Below are 20,647 nucleotides of genomic sequence, written 5' to 3' on the forward strand. Positions count from 1 at the left end.
TCCTGGAGTTAGTAATGTTCTGTGGCTTCTCAGCTAGCTCTCTTGGGGTTTCTAGTCTTCAGGGGCTGCCTGCAACTATGATGTGCTCATATACCATCTACTTTCTCATCACTGAATAAATCCTCTTTAGACCTTTGGAGGCATCTACTCACAGTTACTGCAGTACACATGCAAAGAGATCCCATTCTTTCTTCCAAAAAACCACCCAGTGCCTCAGCCTAGGTCTCAACTTAAATAATTCTGGACTAAAATTCTCCTTGAGTTCTACTTCCCAGGGGAAATAAGGAAGGAATTCCTAAGCTGATGTTGATGCCCACTCTCTCCAAACAGATGGTGGACAGCTAACTTTGCAGCTGATCCGCGTCGCGGTAAATATGCTCTAGTTCTCAGCATTTCTGAATCAGCTCTCTCACGGGATAAGTCAACCAATCCGAACGGTAAGCAGACTTGACAGGTTTGTTCTGGGCTGAAGGCCATTGACTAGGTTCTCTGACCAGATAAGTCACTTGGCTGAGTCTACAGTAGGTGGGGCGCGCTCACCAGCTCGGAGGTAGTGACTGAGTTTGTTGCAACATCGTTGTATTCAAGCAGCGGGCTGCTGCAGGAGATACCCTTTTGCCCCGCGAGTACAGCCCCAGAAGGATTCGCCCTAAGGGGAAGGGCACTAGCGGGGAAGATGCGCCAGAGCTCCAGGGCCCAGTCCCTTCTCCCACGTTTGGGAAGGCACAGTGCTAGCCGATCCAGAACTCGGATTCTCAGGTCTCGGCCCTTTAGCTTGCTCTGTGGGTAGCAGGCGAAGGGTGCGACCAGCTTGGGAACTCTCGCTCTGAGATCTGCAAGAATCAGCGGCGGCGGTAGCCAAGGTGAGGGGAGGAGGGGGCATGTGCCTGGATGTGAGTGCTTGTGTAACCAGCTCCTTAGACGCCAGCCCCGACAGCGCTCCGGCCGGAGGCTCGTCTGAGCCTGTTTTTCTGCTGAGACCCGCGAGGCTCTGGGGTCTCGCTGCCCGTACAAGGCAGGAGCACCCCGGGCAAAGGAAGCGAAGCACTTGCCTCTTAAGCTCTCAAATGGGAGTGGGAATTTGGAAAGTTCCCCAACTAGGAACACACGTGACCTCCTCCTGAAAGTAGTTCCGACTGTGGCCCGTGTATCCCTCCACCTCTTTTTTGAACCCTCCTAGGGCTCCTCGGCTCCGCCCACTCGCAGGGGCTGCAGCTTCCTACGGTCCCGTACCTCTCACACTCCGGGCCAGCAACCCCGGACGCGAGCGTGCATCGCCTGGCTGGGGGAGCGCGGATTCTGGCCCCAGGGCGATCCACCCAGCCAGGTTTTCACAGCGATCCAAAAGGGGCGGGGCGAGGAGCTTCTAAGGATCGTGCTTGAGTTCGACGCGGTGAACCTAACTGGAACCCTAAGGGGAGAGATGCTCGACTCTCCAAGGAGCAATGCAGGGGGCTTCAGGGTGCATCCCATTCTCAGGAGTCCGCTTTCAGTCCACCTAGACAGTTGTCGCTTGGGAGCTAGAAATCCAGGGGCGATGTGCTCACACTCACCGCGCTCTAAGCTTTCATTTTTAGGGCCAATGAACCGAGTTGCCGGGGAAGCGGGAGGTGGGGCGGTGAAAGGGAGCCGGATGAGGTGATACGCACTGGAGACACAATAGGGGGTTGTTCTTTGTACTGAGACTGACACCTTGAGGACACGGGTTAGAGGAGGGATTTCTCGGCAAAGGCTGCTGCAGTCAAATCCCTGCGAACGACTGTGATCAAACAGCGGTGCAAAAGGAGATGGAGGCTGCAGGCCGTGCCGGAGAAATCTGGGGGCGGAGGTAGGGGGAGGGGTGTCCTCGCTGCAGGTACCGTCCCTGCGTTTCCCTGTACACTGACCAGCGCAATCACCTGGTCTTTTCCACCTCTGCACAGGTAATCTCAGACTCAGTGTCCGTGACACTGTTTAATGAACCCTCCTCAACCTTCACCTTCACTCCCCCTGCCCCGCTCGCAGCAGCCTACCCAGCTTCTGGGTGGGTTTCTGGGCACAGGCCGTGGCTCAGCTTGTCCCCCTCACCATCCGTTGCTGCAGAAGCAGCCGCGGCAAGTGCAGCTACAGGCGGGCGCCTCGAAACAAGCCCGAGCGAGCCCTGGGCAGTCACACTGGGCATGCTCAGTGGCGCCTGCAGGTTGGGGACTCGGGTCTCGCACCCGGTTCTGCCCCCTCCCTGCCCTGCCCTCCCCCGGCGCGGTCCGATCCGCCTCCCGCCTTCCCTCGGGCTCCCCAGGCGCCCGGGCTCCCGGCGCGGCGGCGGAGGGGGCGGGCAGGCCGGCGGGCGGTGATGTGGCGGGACTCTTTGTGCACTGCGGCAGGATACGCGTTCGGACGCCGGGACGCGGCTGCGCTCAGTTCTCTCCTCTCGGAAGCTGCAGCCATGATGGAAGTTTGAGAGTTGAGCCGCTGTGAGGCGAGGCCGGGCTCAGGCGAGGGAGATGAGAGACGGCGGCGGCCGCGGCCCAGAGCCCCTCTCAGCGCCTGTGAGCAGCCGCGGGGGCAGTGCCCTCGGGGAGCCGGCCGGCCGGCGGCGGCGGCAGCGGCGGCGTTTCTCGCCTCCTCTTCGTCTTCTTTTCTAACCGTGCAGCCTCTTCCTCGGCTTCTCCTGAAAGGGAAGGTGGAAGCCGTGGGCTCGGGCGGGAGCCGGCTGAGGCGCGGCGGCGGCACCTCCCGCTCCTGGAGCGGGGGGGAGAAGCGGCGGCGGCGGCCGCGGCGGCTGCAGCTCCGGGGAGGGGGTCGGAGCCGCCTGTCACCATTTCCAGGGCTGGGAACGCCGGAGAGTTGGTCTCTCCCCTTCTACTGCCTCCAACACGGCGGCGGCGGCGGCGGCACATCCAGGGACCCGGGCCGGTGTTAAACCTCCCCTCCGCCGCCGCCGCACCCCCCCTGGCCCGGGCTCCGGAGGCCGCCGGAGGAGGCAGCCGTTCCGAGGATTATTCGTCTTCTCCCCATTCCTCTGCCGCCGCTGCCAGACCTCTGGCTGCTGAGGAGAAGCAGGCCCAGTCGCTGCAACCATCCAGCAGCCGCCGCAGCAGCCATTACCCGGCTGCGGTCCAGAGCCAAGCGGCAACAGAGCGAGGGGCATCAGCTACCGCCAAGTCCAGAGCCATTTCCATCCTGCAGAAGAAGCCCCGCCACCAGCAGCTTCTGCCATCTCTCTCCTCCTTTTTCTTCAGCCACAGGCTCCCAGACATGACAGCCATCATCAAAGAGATCGTTAGCAGAAACAAAAGGAGATATCAAGAGGATGGATTCGACTTAGACTTGACCTGTATCCATTTCTGTGGCTGCTGCTCCTCTTTGCCTTTCTGTCACTCTCTCTTCTAACGTGGGAGTAGACGGTGGCGAAAAATTTCCATAGTTTGGGTGACTAAATGTTAATTTAATCCTGGTCGAATTTCTAGATCATGCATATTTGGTGCCTCTTTTGGGTGCATTGAACCTAGGGTGTGTTCGGCTAGACGAAACTCGTGCCTGATTCCAAGTGTCAAGGCACCGATGGGTTTGGTTTCTTAGTCTGTCTATGGGGTCTCTTCCTAAGGGCTATTGTCCGTTAATGCAGAATACAGTACACTGTCAGTGGATTAGTGAGCTCGGTAATCCGGTCTACTAAATGAACAGAAAAGTAGATGCTTTGAGGTTGAGCATATTTAGATTAAATCTTGGCTTTAGGCCTTAGATCAAGGGTATAGATCAGATTAAAATGAAAATTAGTGTTGCACGTACGCATATTGCATCAGAATCTTGCAGTGATTGTTTTTAGTTTCCTGGGTTGCATTGATGGATTTTTTAAAAATGTGAGTTGCGAACTGATTTGCATAACTTTAGAGGCAGAATCATTTCAGCATATATGGTGCTCATTTGAAGGCAAAAGTAGGTTTGTGTGTTTAAACTAAGTTAATTACAACTTTGAACTGCATTAAGAAGTTTTGTAGTTTGAAATCAGTAGTGCCATGATATAGCTTATAAAGTACTCTTATTAGATCTTTGTTAAATTTGCCTTTTTTCTCGCTCGTGTTGAGGTGATGTGGGATAGGGCATGAAATTTACAGTTTAGTAGCGTTTTATATTCAGTGCTCTTGTCACACGTAACAGAATGGAGTTTGAGTAGGTTTTGATCCCAGATAATGTTTTGTAGGTTCAAGGGTATTGTGTGTAGCCAATGGTGATCGCAGAGATTTAACTTCAGTTTCACTTGAAATTTAAGTATTATACTAGAATTGCTACTCACCTTATTTAGGTTTCAGGTCTTCTGAAACCTTTGGGTATCCGTTAATTTTACCCTGACTTATTTAGAATGCCAAGTGTAATTTACCAGTTAATAACCAGAAATGCTGGCAAGAATGGATTACTCCAGCTTCAGATTGTAGGTGTATTTGCTTTTTTCATATGGTGTGTTAAATTTACTGAGTCAGCTTGTTGAATAAGACAGAAAACCAAGAATTTCAGCAGTGTATAGTTTTGGTTGTATAAAAGTTAGGCCTTTGTACTTCAAAAGATAGTGGTTATCAAAAGGCATTAATCTTTGCAGTTTCAGATGTAATAAACTGGTTTTGATCAAGGATGGGAATAGAGCCCTCCTTTTTTTGCAGAATGGAAAGTATAGGAATTGAGTATTACTGGTAGGCCAGTGTATAAAGCATGAAAAGCAGGATTAAGTTTACTGGTCTGAGGTGACTGAAGCATTTTATTGAGGCTTCTATTAAGACCAAAAATTCGATGATGTGAATTGTAGGGGTAGCCAATACTTAGTTAAAACTATGTAATTGTATGAATACTAATAGAGTATTCTTAATAAAAATGGTTTCTTAGCAAGTGTCAATGAATATTTTGCCTAAAGATAGAGTGACACTAAAGTGTCTATATGTCCAGGTAAAACTGTGGGAAAGATTTTTTTTTGAAGAAAATGTTTTATATCTTAAGAAGTTTTATTCCTTTGGATTATGTGGCTGCACATAAGTGCACAGCTAATTTTGCCCAAGTTTTTGTTTTGAAATGAAGATAAAAATTACTGATGAAGTAGCTTTACAACACACAAAGCGTAACAGTTTTCTATTAAGTTAAAAAATAATATTTTAAAAGACTATTTGGAAATTTTGGAGTCTGCATTAATTGTAAAACCGTATTGAGGCTGAACTTGACTCGCTTGCCCAGAAGATAATTAATTACAGAAAAACTCTTCTGATTTGTAACTTATTTCAAAAGTAGTTTACTATTGGTGTGAATTGACTGTCATCTAGATATATAGGAACAAATTAATTAACTGTTTATTTAACTTTTTAAAATAAGCCCCCATTCAAAAAAATCTCTAGAATGCAGTTTGGTAGACATACTGCTTTTAATATTCAAAGTATGTTTATCCTATTTTTGCTTTACCCATTTGATTTAAAATTTTCAGAGTTGTAAGATTAACATTCTGTCAGATTCTTATATGTGAGCCATGAGCTGATTGGCCATTTCTCCTTTGATTTCAGAATATGTGTACCTCTGTGTATGAAATTTATGAGACTTCAAACTTTCTGTACAATTGTACTTTTAGCTATGGTATGCATAGAAAGCAGTATCATATATTGCATCAAATGACTAATAACACTTAATTTCTAGAGTTGTGGTTTTATTGAGCCAAATGTTGATATGAAAAAAATCACTAAGGAAAGTCAGTAAAGAGCTTGTTTTTTTGATAGTTGCACTTCCAATAATTTTGATATACCAAAACAGTTTGGTTTGCTTGGTTTCACTTTAGTGTTTTGTTTTTATTATGGGGGGAAAATTAAAATGGCTATTGAAGGATTTGTCTTCAGCAGGTTGCAATATCTGTTTCAGCAGCTAGCTTTTTTGAAGTTAAATTCCTTTATGAAAGTAGTGATTGGGAGTGTTTTTATCTGATAAAGATTAATAATGAAGTGATTTCTCAGAGGAAGATTGAGGACCATATTCAACTTATTTTTTTGTAAAACTGAATTATTCCAACAAAAATTTGTTGGTTGGGTTTTATCCTTAATGTTAGTCTGAAAAGTAGTACTGAACATGGGACTAAAAAAATTCATTGTCTTTAGATTTCATGGAAACTTTAGGCTTCTGTTGTATTTTTCTTGTTTGATAAGTTTGCGTCTTTTCAAATATTAACCTTCATAGGGAATGTTTTTAATTTGTAGAGAGTACAGTGACTTGTAGTTTGGCTGTATTATCTTTTAAGATTAGTGATTACTGAAATGACCATATTGTGAGTTTTTTTTTAAATCAAAGATTCTAGTCACAATTTTTATTTTACACTGTATTATATCTGCTAAGTTTTATTTCTTTACTGAACGTTTCTGAGCCACCTAATTGCTATATGATAATTTACAAACTTCATTTTCATAAAGCTTATTCAAGAATAAAGCGCATCTGAGAGGAATTTACAGTTTATATGACTCTTAATATAGGAAAAGGAAATTTTATTGCTGTTCATTATAAGTTTACACATTAGTACAGTTATCAGTGTAGATTTACATTGTTTATAATATAATAAAGACTAGATGAATAAACAGTGAAATATGGGGAGATATAAACACCTTAAATTTAGTTTTAGAAAGAATGATAGTAGAGAAAGATACATTTATGTATATTACCTTTTAGAATTTTATTTTAACAAGATGAGAAAGGTAGCTGGTGATATTTTAATTTTTGTGTAGAACAGTATAGTATCTGCTTTTTCTTATTAACCACAAAAAATATGCAAACCTCTTAATGTTAAAAAATTCCTTACATTTTGGAAGTCTTCAGTACTGATTTTCAAATGTTCTCATTTGAGATTTGGTCTATTTGCTGTTTGTTCATTTGGCAATAGCTTAATACTTTTTAACAACTTTTAAGCCACTTAAGAAGTAATCACTACAGTGACTTTTAATGTAAGAGTATTTATTATGGGAAAATCAATTCACAAAGTTTTATCATTAATTCACCCTTAGTAAGCATTCTAATTTAAAATTTTTACCTCAGTATTATTAGTGAGACAGCAGTATAGGAAATGTTTGTATATTAATATTGTATGTGAAATTGGAGTTTGTAAAGAGAAATTTAGAAGTTTGCATGCATATGACAGTTTTTCACTTACTTGAGTGAGATGTTAGAACTTGCCTGTACTCTAAGGATTTAGCTTCCAGAAAATATGTTATTAATGATAGTATAAGAAATTTCTTTGGTATATTTTTCTTCTGTAGAGGCCGTTAGTTCTTAAGTTTTATTTCTATTTCATAAAACCCTCACTCTTACCTATGCTCCTCTCTCTTTTTGTATTAGATAAACTTGATTTTAAGTCAAGCCAGTATTGGAGAATTCTTTTGTGGCTCGATTTCATTAAGAAAAGGTGTTAGGATTTATTCTAAGGATAATGACTTCAGGCATTTGTATCACCTTGTGAGACTGGGGTCAGAACTGATTTCAGTTAAATACTCAGTTTTACAATATTAAATATTCTGTTTCACAATTGCTTTCTGTCTAGTTTTAAAATTAACACAGTTGCTATCAGAAATACCAGTAATGTTAGACTGAACAACTCTTAGTTGGTAAGGATTTGCTGAGCAAACTGATGTCCTTAATTGTTTTAAGTAGGCCATATTACTGCCACATGTGGTCTTTGCCAGTTGGTCTGTGCTTCTCTTTCTAAATATTAAATATGTATATGCACTTACTAATGTAAAATACTTTTGTTTGTCAGGAAAGGGAAATTAGTATATTGGATTTGACTTTTCACCTATCCTCTAATATTTTGAACTTTTTTTTACTGGTTATGGAAAAGGTATTAGCAACTTGGTTCTTTTAAAATAATTTGCATTGGAATGAAAAAAGGTTGTTAGAAAAATATTAATGTAAGAATAGACATAATTTAGGGGTGAGTTAATTTTGGATGGGAATTTTTAATTTAGTTCAATATAGCTTAAGGCAGATTGTCCTTTTTTTGCAATAGTTTGTACTAAGAAATAGGGAGAAATCTTCAGAGTATTAGATACACACTTACTGGTAGTGTTGAGAATATTGACAGATTTGAATACTGTGGCTACACCTTCCAACAAAAGAATATTCTTAACCTGTACATATTGTAGAGAAGAAGACTGGTTATGTATTATATTTTAAATGGTTATACATTCAATTATCAATAGTCATCACTTCAAGTATGGACAGTGAATCTAACTTATAAGTGTTTGAATACTCTATGGATATGTAAGTAAATAAATACAAAATTAGCAAACTATAGTAATAGTTCTAAAAAATGAACTTTCTTCCTGTTTTCTTTGAAGAAGAGATCACTTTGTGGCTGTTGTTTTATAATTTTCAAATACAGCTTAATCTGTTTAAATTACATTAAAATATTGGGTATTAGTTTTATCCACACATTGTGTGTACATTGTTTCATTTTAGATTTTAGGGTGGCAGTGTAGGCTCTGGAACCAGCTTCCCTGTGTTGGTATCCTGGCTCTGTCAGGTAGTGGCTGGATGACTTTGGGTACTTAACTTTTCTCAGTCTATTTTATCAGTGAAATGAGGATAATGGTACCCACCCACATGAAGTTTATTTTGAAGAATAAATGAAATAATATAAATAATTCACTTAGCATAGCACCTGCCACATGGTAAATACTTAAATTGTAACTGCTGCTCTTAAAAATTATAATTTCAGATTACCCATGTATGAGAAATTATGTTTTCATTTATGGGAGGAGCAGTTATTGCACCTGAATTTCCTCAGTTTTGGATATGTTCGTGATTTTAATTAATTCAAGCTATGAGTATTTTTTAAAATAGGGGTATTCCTGTAGGAGCCCTGAGTTTAACATGTCTGTGATTTTGCCGTTTCATTGCAAATAATTTAAAACTCTGCCCGCTCATACTATTGACCAAAGAAAAGTTAATCATGCTAATATTTGCTTTGGAATACTAAGGAAGGATGAAAGCTTTCTCTGTTCATGCATAATGAAGTAGAAGTTTTAAAATAAAAATTTATTGTAATAAATTTTCTTCAGTGTTAAATATATGTCAACTAAAACATTGTTTTTATTCACAAAGAGTAATTTCTATCTCAAATGAAAGAACGCTTGATATATGATACAACAGTTATTTAAACCATCTATCAATAAAAGTATCTCTGCGTTTCCTTTTAAGGTCAGATTCTTGGAAGAGTCATACAATTTTGAATGCCAGATTACATTTATTACAATATAATTTACACTTAATATAATCTGGCTACAAATTAATACAGGAATTTCGATTTAGGTTAAACCTTTGTATTATTGTGTCCCATTTTCACATTTGATGAAGATTCTCAATATAATTTTAGGCCCTAGTAATGGGAAGAAAGAGCCAGAGGATTGCTTTCTTCATTTATTTCTTACCAACTATGGGGAAGGATGGAATAAGCTTGAGACCTGCCTTGTAAAGGCCATTGCTTGTGCATAGGGATTAATCTTTTTTTTCTTGCCTGTGCTGGTCTCCCAGCTGTGTCATAGTACACTCAGTTGTGAAGCACTTGATCTCTAGTGAGTTTTTTTTGCTTATTTGTTTTACACTGCAGAATGAATCGTGCTGTAATTATATATGTGACTCTCTGATGATTTATTTTTATGTATTTTTCTATGTTTTGTAGAAGCTAGCTGTGTTTTTGGTCCAAGTCTAAGTTGTAGAATTGAACTGTGCATTTTGACATCTTCTAGGAAAATTGAGTTGTCTGAAATTCTGTTACTTTCTTTTGCTCTTTCTCTCTAATGCTACATACACCTTTATTTTGCTTTATATCACTACCCAAAGTTTAGAGTTGATTTAGTGTTATTAAAGCCGTTCAGAATAGTTTTCAGTTTTATTTCCCTTGATTTTTGTAGATTTTCAGGCTAAAATAAAATTAGTAGTAATTTTATTTGGTAGTAATTGCAGGCATGCATTCTGCTAATTTTATATGTTTAATATTTTTGATCTTTTAAAGAGGATATAATTATTTAAGGTATTATGAAATGTGTTGTAATTTGAATCAGGTATTCTTTAAGTCAGATATATTCTTAAAGTGATTTATAAATATAGCATACATGTTCAGAGTTGCAAACAACTTCTTGCTTTAAAATGTATGCAGTTTTTTTTTTCCATTTAAAATTCTTTTGCTCTCATGAATTTAGTGAGACTCTTCTTTTTGAGTGTTCTAATTAGTCTAAACTTACTGGAGATTAATAGAATTGAAATCTTTTTTATACGTTTAAAATGAAGTTTGGGGAATGTTCCTAAGCTTAATTTTTAGGTTTTATTTTTTAAGTGTGTCTTTATGAATTACTTTACTCAGAGTCTGTTAGAGTTAGAATGGAATGCCTGGGCTCTTTTTTCTTTCGTAATGTGAAAACTACTTTGCCAGGCATAACTTAGCCATGTTGTAAAATTTATTTAACATTTTTACTTATTCATTTATGAAATAAAAAATATGAAAAAATGAGGACTTAAGTCAGGTTTTTTATTGTAATAGAATTAGCTGGTGTATACCCTAAGAGTGTTGAATATTTGTTTAGTATATATTTATACATATTTTTATATATATATACATATATATATGTTAACAAAGCCTTTTCTTAATCATTAGCTCGTTAGATTTTGCTAAGAAAACTAGAAGCAACCTGAGAGATGGATCAAGTGTTACTTTCCTCATTTTTTTGTAGTATAGGAATTGTAGCTCCAATAGAAGTAGTAACTTGTTAAAAGCTACCAGAAGATTGAGTCCAAAGAAAGATGCAGGGTTTTTAGGCACCTCTTGCAGTATTTTTCCCATTATGTTCTATTAGTGGCTCTCAAACTTTAGATGACATCCAAATAACCTGCAAGGCTTCTTAAATCAGATTACTTGCCCCACCCCCACAGTTTCTGATTCATTAGATCTGGATTGGGGCCTGAGAATGTGTATTTCTAACAAGTTCCCAGGTGGTGCTGAGGATGGTAGTCTGGGGATCACACTTTGTAAACCACTGTTATCTCCTTACTTTAATAGAATTTACACATGCATTATGTCATTTGACCTGTAAACCTTGAATAGCTCAGCATGGCAAATGTTATCCTGTTTTTCTGTGGACAAGGCGATGAGTTTAGAAAGGCAGCAGAGTGGAGGAGAAGGAGCATAGATTTGGGAGTCAGCTAGATTTAAAGTCTAGTTTAAATCCTTGCTCAGCTACTTACCAGTTATGTAATAAAAGATAAACTACTTAACCTTAGTGAACCCTAGTTTCCACATCTCTAACACAGTGGTAAAAACCCTTGTCGGGTGACTTTTTAGGTTTGTTAGAAGTATGAGTTAGATATTTTCAGAATATTGGTTACCAACTAGGGGTGATCCCCTTCTGCCTTGTCTGGGTATTTGGCATTATCTGGAGACATTTTTGGTGGTCACATCCTAGGGGGTCAAAAGGGGAGGGATGCTGTTGACATGCAGTGGATAGAGGCCAGGGATGCTGCTAAACATCCTACAGTGCACAGGACAGCCTCACCCACCAAAATAATTGACCTAAATTGCTGATACTGCTGAGGTTGAGAAACTCTGGTTTAGAGGTATAAAGTATCTGGTACAAAATAGGTATAATGTTTGATAAAAGTCAGTACTTGTATTCTTAGATTGTGGTATTTAAGAAGGTAAAATTGCTAATAAATGATAGAGTTAGGCTATGAACATCTATGTTTTTTGACTACTGTTAGGCCAGTACTTTTAATAATAAGAACTTTGTCCACAAAAGATATCCCTAGTAACAAAAAAAGGTTTATTTGAAGAAGGCTCACGTGTTACTTGGCTGCTTGTGAATGTGTTGCTTTGAGCATCTGTCAGAAAAGGCTGATGATGTTTTCAAAAAATGTGTAAGTGTAGTGCACTGTATGAGGCATTCAGAAGGGTGTTACATAGAACTTCTTTAACAGGTTGGATGTGCTATATTAAAAGAAAACTTGTTTTTTCATTTTTATATTGCCAGTAGTTTTTAAAGTAACCTTTAGCTTGCTGCCTTTAATTACGTAGTTAGCAGATACTTTGCTCACAGAATATTTGTGCTGTTTAATGAGTTCTGTAATCTTCCTTTTTTATTCTAAAGGTGTTTTTGTTATAATCAGATGTGGTGAAGTTAAATCTGCTGATATAAAAGGGCAAATTTCTGACAAGTTATTATAAACTTCTCATATCTTTCCAGATGAAGAAAACACGGCCTATTCTAAGGTTGATGCATTCTTTTCTAGACCCTAAATTTGCTGTGTCAACCTGTTGAATTACAGTGCTTTATTTATCTACATTAAAACTTGCATTAATGTATGAAGCTTTTAGAAGAACTTGGGATGGGGCTTTAGATTGGTCCAAAGATGAGAAGATGCCAATGGAGTAGCTTAGTGAATTCTGAAATTTGTTTTGTTTTGGAGACAAACATAATTATGAAAGTGTTCTAGGAATAGATTGTTTTCTATTATTTTTTTCTGTTGGCTTGATTTTACAATTTGCCTCTCACTTTGCACAGGCAGAATAAAATGTCAAGGCCTATTTTAAAAATTCTTATGAAATTTAAGTTTTGACTGTTAATGTTTCTTTGTGGAATTACAGGAGACAGTCAGAAATGCTGATAAATACTTTAAAACCAGGATTGCTAATCATATGGTAGCTTCACATTAAGAAAAAGAAACAGCATTTATTGCTGTAATTTAACTGAATAAACAATGCTTATTTCAGTATATGAATAAAAAGTCCATTTGCTTTACTGTGCTTAAACAATTTCTTTTATAAAAACATGATTAATTAAAGAAATTTTATAAAGTTACTCATTGTCTTCTCTGAAATTTCACGTTTCCATATTAGCTTCTAGTTTTTTGTTTCTATGCATCTATTTTAAAATATAATTCATCCTAGTGAGTTTGAAGGTGTGTTTTAACAGTTTCCAAAGCACCTCGTAATTGCCTTAATTATTTTAAATGGTGAAGTCGTCAGAAATATTTAATTATTTCTCTGTAGTTATACATTAAACATGTTTCCAATATTTGGCTAATATTTTTTCTGCTATTTTCTGATTTTTTTTTTTTTTTTTAGAGTGGGTTTAAGATGATCTGAATATTAGGAAAGGTTTTGAAGGGAGGGTATAGCCCAAGTGGTAGAGCACTTTAGCATGCCTAGGATCCTGGGTTCAATCCCCAGTACTGCCTCTAAAAAAGTAAATATATAAATAAACCTCATTACCTCCCCTCCCCCCCAAAATAACCTACAAAAAAATAATAAATATTAGGAAAGGTTTTCATGATCTTGATTCCCAAAGTTATAATCTGTTACATTGAAGAATAGCTGAAGTATTGGAGTCTTAAAGCTTTTCCCCCTCCCTTATTTACTTACCGAACAGCTATTGCATATTTAAAATTTTAAGCATATTTTAATTATTTAAAAGTAAGGCAAAATAAAATTCATCTAAGCACTTTCGATCTGTCAAAATTCCTCTTTCTGTTGTAGGAATATTAATTGTATTGTGTTGAAATTAAAGTGGATATAGAAATAATTTGGATAAACTCTCACATCATTTTATTCTGAGGTTGTTATAACCTTGTTGCTTTCCTGTCTTTAATCAGAAGGGATATGACTTGTCATGATGTTACTGTTCCCTGGAGCATATTTTGAATGATACAGCTTATATTTGCATAGTTGCCTTGGTGATAGTAATTGGTGATAGTAATGGATGAAAGTTTGCTCTGCATTTGCATTTATAATCAATATTAATTTTTGTGGTAAAAAATTGCATTTGTTGATGTCAGATTTTATTTTTAAGTATCAGTTACTCAAACATGGAAATAATTTTAACCTTATTAGCTAAATGATAATTCTCAATGAATTTATTAATTCATGTAGTTAGAACAAAAATACTGAGGAAGAAACAAACTCTCTTTTAAACAAAATTATTTGTTACAGTAACATTTTCCCAAATGAGATAAAATTGTTTAAATTCTTAAACACGGAAATTTTGATCTAGGTGTGGTATATACCTTCTTGGATGTCAATGAAAACATAGTGAAGGCCAAAATGTTTTGTTTGTAAGTGTGTGTATTTTTTTTTAAACTCAAGAGGCAATCTAATATCAATAGTTTTCATAGACTAGTTGTAGGAAGACTATATAAAATAAATAACTTAGTACACTGGAAGTAAACAACTTTACATATCTAGGTTCTGTCCAGTGTGATCAAGGTTATATGTAATAGTGTAAAATATGCTAAGGTGCTGGTTATTAAGGCTGTTTAGGTTATTTTTAATACTGAAAAGGTCACACAGATTGTAATTATTGTGTAGTGTCCAAGAAGTAAGGCTTGCCATCTGTTACACAAATATAGGAAAAAGTTAAGATGATCTGATGATATAAGTGGTTTTGACACTTCTGTTTTTGGAGTCATCTATTAATTGTAAGTTTTAAAGGCTAATATCAAATTTTAAGCTTTTGCAAGAATAAAACTTAATGATAATACCAGTGTTACTTTTCTGCTAAAATACTAAGATACTGGTTGAGAACTAAAGATTATGTAATGAAAGTCTGGCTTTTAGTCATTTACTTTTACAAGATTGTTTGGATATTTAAGTTGAAACATCATGTTTTAACTTGACATTTTAAGTTATACAAGATTTTGGTATTTTTAAACTGTAAGTTTCCTAACAGTTGATATATAGGAATTCATTATTACAGAACTTAATCAGGGATCTGATTTAATAAATATTCCTTAAATATTTGCTTTAAATATTGTTCAAGTTCTCCATTTTCTCCTCCTATAACTTAGTTTATCTGTATGCTAGTAAATGAGTTTCCCTTAAAATTTTGCTGTTGTATTTTAAATCACCACAGAAGTTGTTTCTATAACTTAATTTCTCTTCACCCCCAAGAACTTGGTCTTGCCAAGTTCCATTGAAGTCTTAAAACTGCATATTGGACTTAATAGGATCTGACTAATTTTAATCTTTGTTTTATTTATTACATTGACCTTGTTTTTTATTGAGAAGTTTGTTACCATGCTAAGTAATTAATATGATCAGATATAATATTTCAGTTTAGATGTGATTTTGCATTTATGTTCTCAAATCCAACTTTGTGTCTGGGGTTTCTATTTTTTATGTAAGAAACATCTTGCCAATTTCAAATTAATGTCTGATGAAAGTAGATTGTTTTACTAGCATCAGTTTATAGAATTTGTTCAGGCCTAAGTTGTAGGCCATGAAAAGAATCATGCCTTTTGGGACCTTTTTGGATAGACACACAGTGAAGTGCATATGTGGGTGAGATTTTTATCTAAATACTAAAACTCTTTACCTGTTTCGTTTACTTAATAATATTTAAAGGGTGTGAGGTGTTAAGAGCTTCTTTCCCTTTTCATTTCTGTCCTTCCCATCCAGCTATTGGTATTTTTGTCTTTCTGTATGTTAAACTTTATGTTTTTAAAAGTTTATTTTCTGGTTGAAAAAGTTGACCTCTAAATTAGTTTTTTTCATTTACATTTCAGTTTATTTTCCAAGATTTTTGGTTATGTTCTTCTTTGAACATGATCAGTAATTGTGCTTTTTAACTCCCAGTTGCAATAATTGGATTCATTCTAAGATGGTATCCCTTCAAGAACATGCTGTCAAAAATGAAGTGTTATCTGTTCAAACCAGGCAATGTAGACTTACTTTCATATCTTTTAGTATATTTTAAAGTTGCATATCATTAAATCTTAAGAATTTTGACTAGTATTTTAGTATATATAATTTCAGATCTTTTGGGTACTACACTTATTCAACAATTATAAATTGATATAATGATTAAAATACCATCAATGGGAATATGAATCATACTTTACAATATTAGAACAAAGTAGTTAACATAAAATTAGTAATACGGTTTTTACCAATAGAGTAATGAATGCCAATATGTGTGCCTTCATATTTAAAATTACATGTATTTCTAGTTCATATTGGGTTTGTTTTTCCATGACAGAGACTAGTTCATTTTGTTCTAATCCAGATTAAAATACTGCACTTAGGCAAGACTATTTTTTGCCAATTGGAAAAAAAAAGTAAGTAATTTACAAATAATTTTTTGGCTAAGATATGGGATAAAGAGACTTAATTTTATAATATTAAAGCCAAATATAAAATGAAGCAGTTAGCACACACTTGTTTGGAGCTTTTCTCATTTAAAATGGTTCAAATTGACAGGACTTTCTTTGAAAGGTGAATTTGATTGTTAGAAGTAAATTTAAAATTTTTTGCTATTTTGCTTGAATTAACAGGAAAAAAAACCCTTGCTGGAGACCTATTTGTATTAGAACTTTGTTTCCTTAGTACCTTGTGTGTGTGGTAGTTTTTGAATGTTAGGAAATTTGTTCATGATTGCATCAAAAGGATCAATACAGTTAGAAATCTTGGAATCTTTTTTTCCCCCAGAATGCAGTTTGTTGATACTGAGTGAATTGCCACTAAATATTACTAGGCCTTTGTTGTCAAAATACTGACAAATCCCTTGGCATTTTCTGTACCTAACTCTTTGAATGTCTTCTTTCTGTAAATGTTAATAGTTTTATCTTTTTGCATAAATGTAGAATAGCTGAAACTAGTGTTTTGGGTAGTCACTTCTAGTAAAATAAATGCAAAAAGCATGGCTTTTATAATAGAATGATATTACAGAAATCATTTACAGATCTAACATTGAATATAAAGATTAGAACATAAAAGACATTCCCTTATGTGCTTTTTTTTTCTCCTACATACTTTAGAGTAATGATGGATCAATATAATTGTAACTTTTATAATCCTTCATATGCTTTATTAAGATTTTGTGAGTAGAAAATTAATTAAAGTTAGCATTTAACTTAGTTCAAGAATATAATGTTGACAAGTATGTCCAATGTATTTTGTTGAACTGATAATCTTTTTGAAAGTTGTTATGTAAGTTACAGCCATATTTTGTTTCATTTGTCATTGGGAGTCAATCTTAACTGGGAGCCAAACTGTAGAGAGGGATGTGTTTGTGTATATATTTTAACAGCAGCAGAGTTCTGAAACAGGAAATCAGTCTTATCGTATTCATCCAGAGTCCTAGGAAGAAGGTAATTGTTTGGTATACTCGTTAAAACCAGTTAGTTGGGCAACTTAAATTTTTAGAGGTTCACAGATGTAGGCTTGAACTGTTGTGGATATATTATTTCATAATTGACAACTATTCTGGAGAAAAACTGATTTAGTTGGGGGTGCTAATCCTCAGCTAACACACTAAAAATTGTGCTTTGGATTTTAGAGTATTGCTAGCATCATCAGTGACTTGATAAGGTGTTTTCCTGTGATTCTCATTTGCTTAAATTTAAATATATAAAGCTCAGAGTGCCTTGATTATTCTTTTAAAATTATTTTTTAACTGAATTTAATCTCAATAGATCTGCCTTGAAATGTTTTCAGGATGATTCTTAAATTTAAACAATTCAGTAGAAAAAAAGTTACTTCTATTTCAAATATTTGTCACTGGAAATTATCTTTCCTGTTTGTTAATGTACATATATATGCACATAATTAGATACTTGTAATCAGTGTTTTCATACTATTCTCAAATTGATTTTTATCTGTCAATAGTTACTTATTTAAAAAGGTTTGTAGGTAATATTTCATCATGGTTTGCTAAACAGTACTGTTTGGTGTAAATATCTTTGTGTAGTTTACTTCGAGTTTTTTTCCCCCCAGTGGCTTGTTATAGTATATTGTTAGAGTGGTATTGCTGGAATAAAAGCTACAACAGTTTCATAGCTCTGTATTACAGATTGCAGATTTCTTGCCAGATGAACCAATTTATAGTATTGCTTCTAAGTAGAATTACTAGCAATTCTTGACATCACCTTTGAAGAATGTGTTGTTTTCACGTAGAAAGTGAGATCTAAACTTGTATTTCAAAGTAAAAATATGTGTAAACTTTTTAGTCAGTTCAAGTTGGAATAATTTAAAACATAAAGTTGTGAGGTTCAGATTGGAGAAGTAGAAAACTTCAGTAGCGTTCTTAAGTTATTTTGCAGTCAGTTTTCCTTTCAGGTTTGGTACTGCTAGCAGATAATCAAAAATTGTTAAAAAGGAATGTAAAATTTATGCTGAAGTGATTTTAAGTTAATATATTAGAATTTTTTCTTTTATAATTTGTTTATGAAAACACTATTGAGTTGCCTTGTAATGACATTTTAATTTAAACTGAAAGTAAATAACAGGACATTTCTAATTCATGTTACAGACCCCTTTGCAGTTTTATAGATTTAAAGATATTTCCAGATACCCCATTTGATCTTTGAAACAACCAGTGAAGAAGTTACAGCAGGTGTTATCATTATTTTACAGAAAAATGAAACAAAAATATTTGAGACCCAGAGATTGAGTAACTTAACCTGAAGTCATAGGCTTTTAAGTTGCAAAGCTGAGAATGAAATTCTGGTCTTCTGTCTTAAAAGACAATATACATTAAGTGCTTAGCGCAGGGTCTGGTACCTAGTGAATATTTAAATGTTCCAGTGTCCTGTGTTGTTCCTGGACGTTTCTTCTTTATTCTTAAAACTTCCATCTTTTTGAGGATTCTTCCTCTGAATATTTCTGTAGTTCACGCTTTTGTACCTGTGCACTCTTTTCACTTCAGGAAATAAAATTTTAAGCTACATTAATTTGATCTGTCCAGGGATGATTATATGACATATATTAGGGCAAATGTTCTTAAGTAATGAACAATTATCAATTGGAAAATTCAAGGAATTTGAATCTTACTCCCAGTATGAATCTTCAGTTTAGAAATGAGATTCAAACATTTAACACACTTAATAGAGAAAAATAAAATCTAGTAAGAAATAGGGAATCTTTATTAAATGGGAATGTCAAAGAAGTCTGTTAGCATGGCTGGTATAAAGTATAATTTGATTAGAAAAGTTGATAATATGGATGTAACTGTGACAGTCTTGGAAAGTATTTGTTAAATCTAACCGTCTTAAAATTTGTTGAAAGAAATGTAAAGCTGATGTAGCTTATAAATCAATGACTGAATTTCTTTTCTTACCTGAGCCTTAAGTGTCTGTTGGTTGAAAGCACTGACACAAAGCAGGGGAAAAGCTCCAGAAATTCCTGGAAAATAAAATTAAATGGTGAAGTCCTGGTTTTTTGCTAACCTGCTTTTGATTCTTGTTGTCTTCCTCTTGTTAGTCTGACTTTATTCCTTTACTCCTGCTGCTGGTTTAGCTAGGTGTTCCTCTTGTGAGTCAGGCAACTTCAGATTTGCTTTTGATACTTTTTGAGCACTACCTTTCTTAATTTGTGTCGCTTTTTATTTGACCTGTCATGTTCCATATGTTGTAGCTTCATATTGTTACCAGAGCTTTCAGTTAAGTAGAATTCTAAAAATAGCTTATATGTGATCTGTGGAAATAATTTTCCTTAAAATAATTATGGCAGGAAAAGAAGTGGTTGTTGGTTTGTGTACTAGCACTGTACTTTATAAGTTGTTAAGGGATAAGCATATCTATATACTATACTAGGTACTACAAAGGAACTTTTCAGAACTTCTTTACTTTTAGTAATCATACTTGAAATAAGATTCGGTCTACATGTCAGGAACACATTGTTAAAAATAGGGCTTAGGGAGCAATTTTTGGTTATTACCATCTATTTGAATATTCTAGGTAAATTTATAGTGCAAACCCCATTAATTTAGGCTCAAATAAAATTCTGAGATAAAATAGACTCATGAGATCTCAACTCAAAATGTGTTTTCTAAAAGATGTTTTGTTAATTAGAGGTAACGTGGAACATTTTTAGTGTTTTAAGTTATGATTGGGTTCTTAGAACAGCCAATAGAAATGTATTTAGCTCATATAGTAGCCATATTATTTTATAGTAGGTCAGTTATACTATGGATTGAATCAACTTCTATGGACAGACTTCATTTTTTAAATTAAAAAATTTTAAATTGAAGTACAGTCACAATGTGTCCATTTCTGGTGTACAGCATAATGTCCTGGTCATGCATATATATATATATATATATATATACATATACACACACACACACACATATTCATTTTTGTATTCTTTTTCATTAAAGGTTATTACGAGATACTGAATGTGGTTCCCTCTGCTATACTGAAGAAATTTGTTTTTTATCTGTTTTTATATATAGTGATTAACATTTGCAAATCTCGAACTTCCAGATTTGTCTCTTCCCACCCTCTTTCCCCCAGTAACCATATGATTGTTTACTATGTCTGTGAGTCTGTTTCTGTTTTGTAGAGGAGGCCATTAGCATACTCTTTTTCTTTCTTTCTTTTTTTTTAGGATTCCACATACGAGTGATAATCATATGATATTTTTCTTTCTCTTTCTGGCTTACTTGACTTAAAATAATGATCTCCAGGCCCATCCATGTTGCTGCAGATGGCATTATTTTGTTCTTTTTAATGGCTGAGTAGTATTCCATTGTATAAATATATCACAGCTTATTTATCCAGTCATCTGTTGATGGACATTTAGGCTGCTTCCATGTCTTGCTATTGTATATAGTGTTGCTGTGAACATTGGGGTGCACGTATCTTTTTGAATTAGAGTTCCCTCTGGATATATGCC

The 20,647-nt window shown here is 36.0% G+C and overlaps 1 protein-coding gene across 3 annotated transcripts in view; it reads left to right on the forward strand.

Moving 5' to 3' along the window:
• The first annotated feature begins 2,383 nt into the window (after nucleotides 1–2,383).
• PTEN (phosphatase and tensin homolog) overlaps nucleotides 2,384–20,647 on the forward strand; it is an 88,655-nt gene continuing 70,391 nt past the window's right edge. Inside the window, exon 1 of one of the 3 annotated variants that reach the window (XM_010979934.3) lies at nucleotides 2,384–3,316. In XM_010979934.3, coding sequence (XP_010978236.1) covers nucleotides 3,238–3,316 — 79 coding nt within the window. In that variant the 5' untranslated portion in view covers nucleotides 2,384–3,237. The remainder of the gene's footprint in view (nucleotides 3,317–20,647) is intronic. The other 2 variants (XM_064488185.1, XM_064488186.1) reach the window with 2 other exon arrangements.

The sequence above is a fragment of the Camelus dromedarius genome, chromosome 8 (assembly GCF_036321535.1).
Source record: "Camelus dromedarius isolate mCamDro1 chromosome 8, mCamDro1.pat, whole genome shotgun sequence".
Lineage (NCBI taxonomy): Eukaryota > Metazoa > Chordata > Mammalia > Artiodactyla > Camelidae > Camelus > Camelus dromedarius.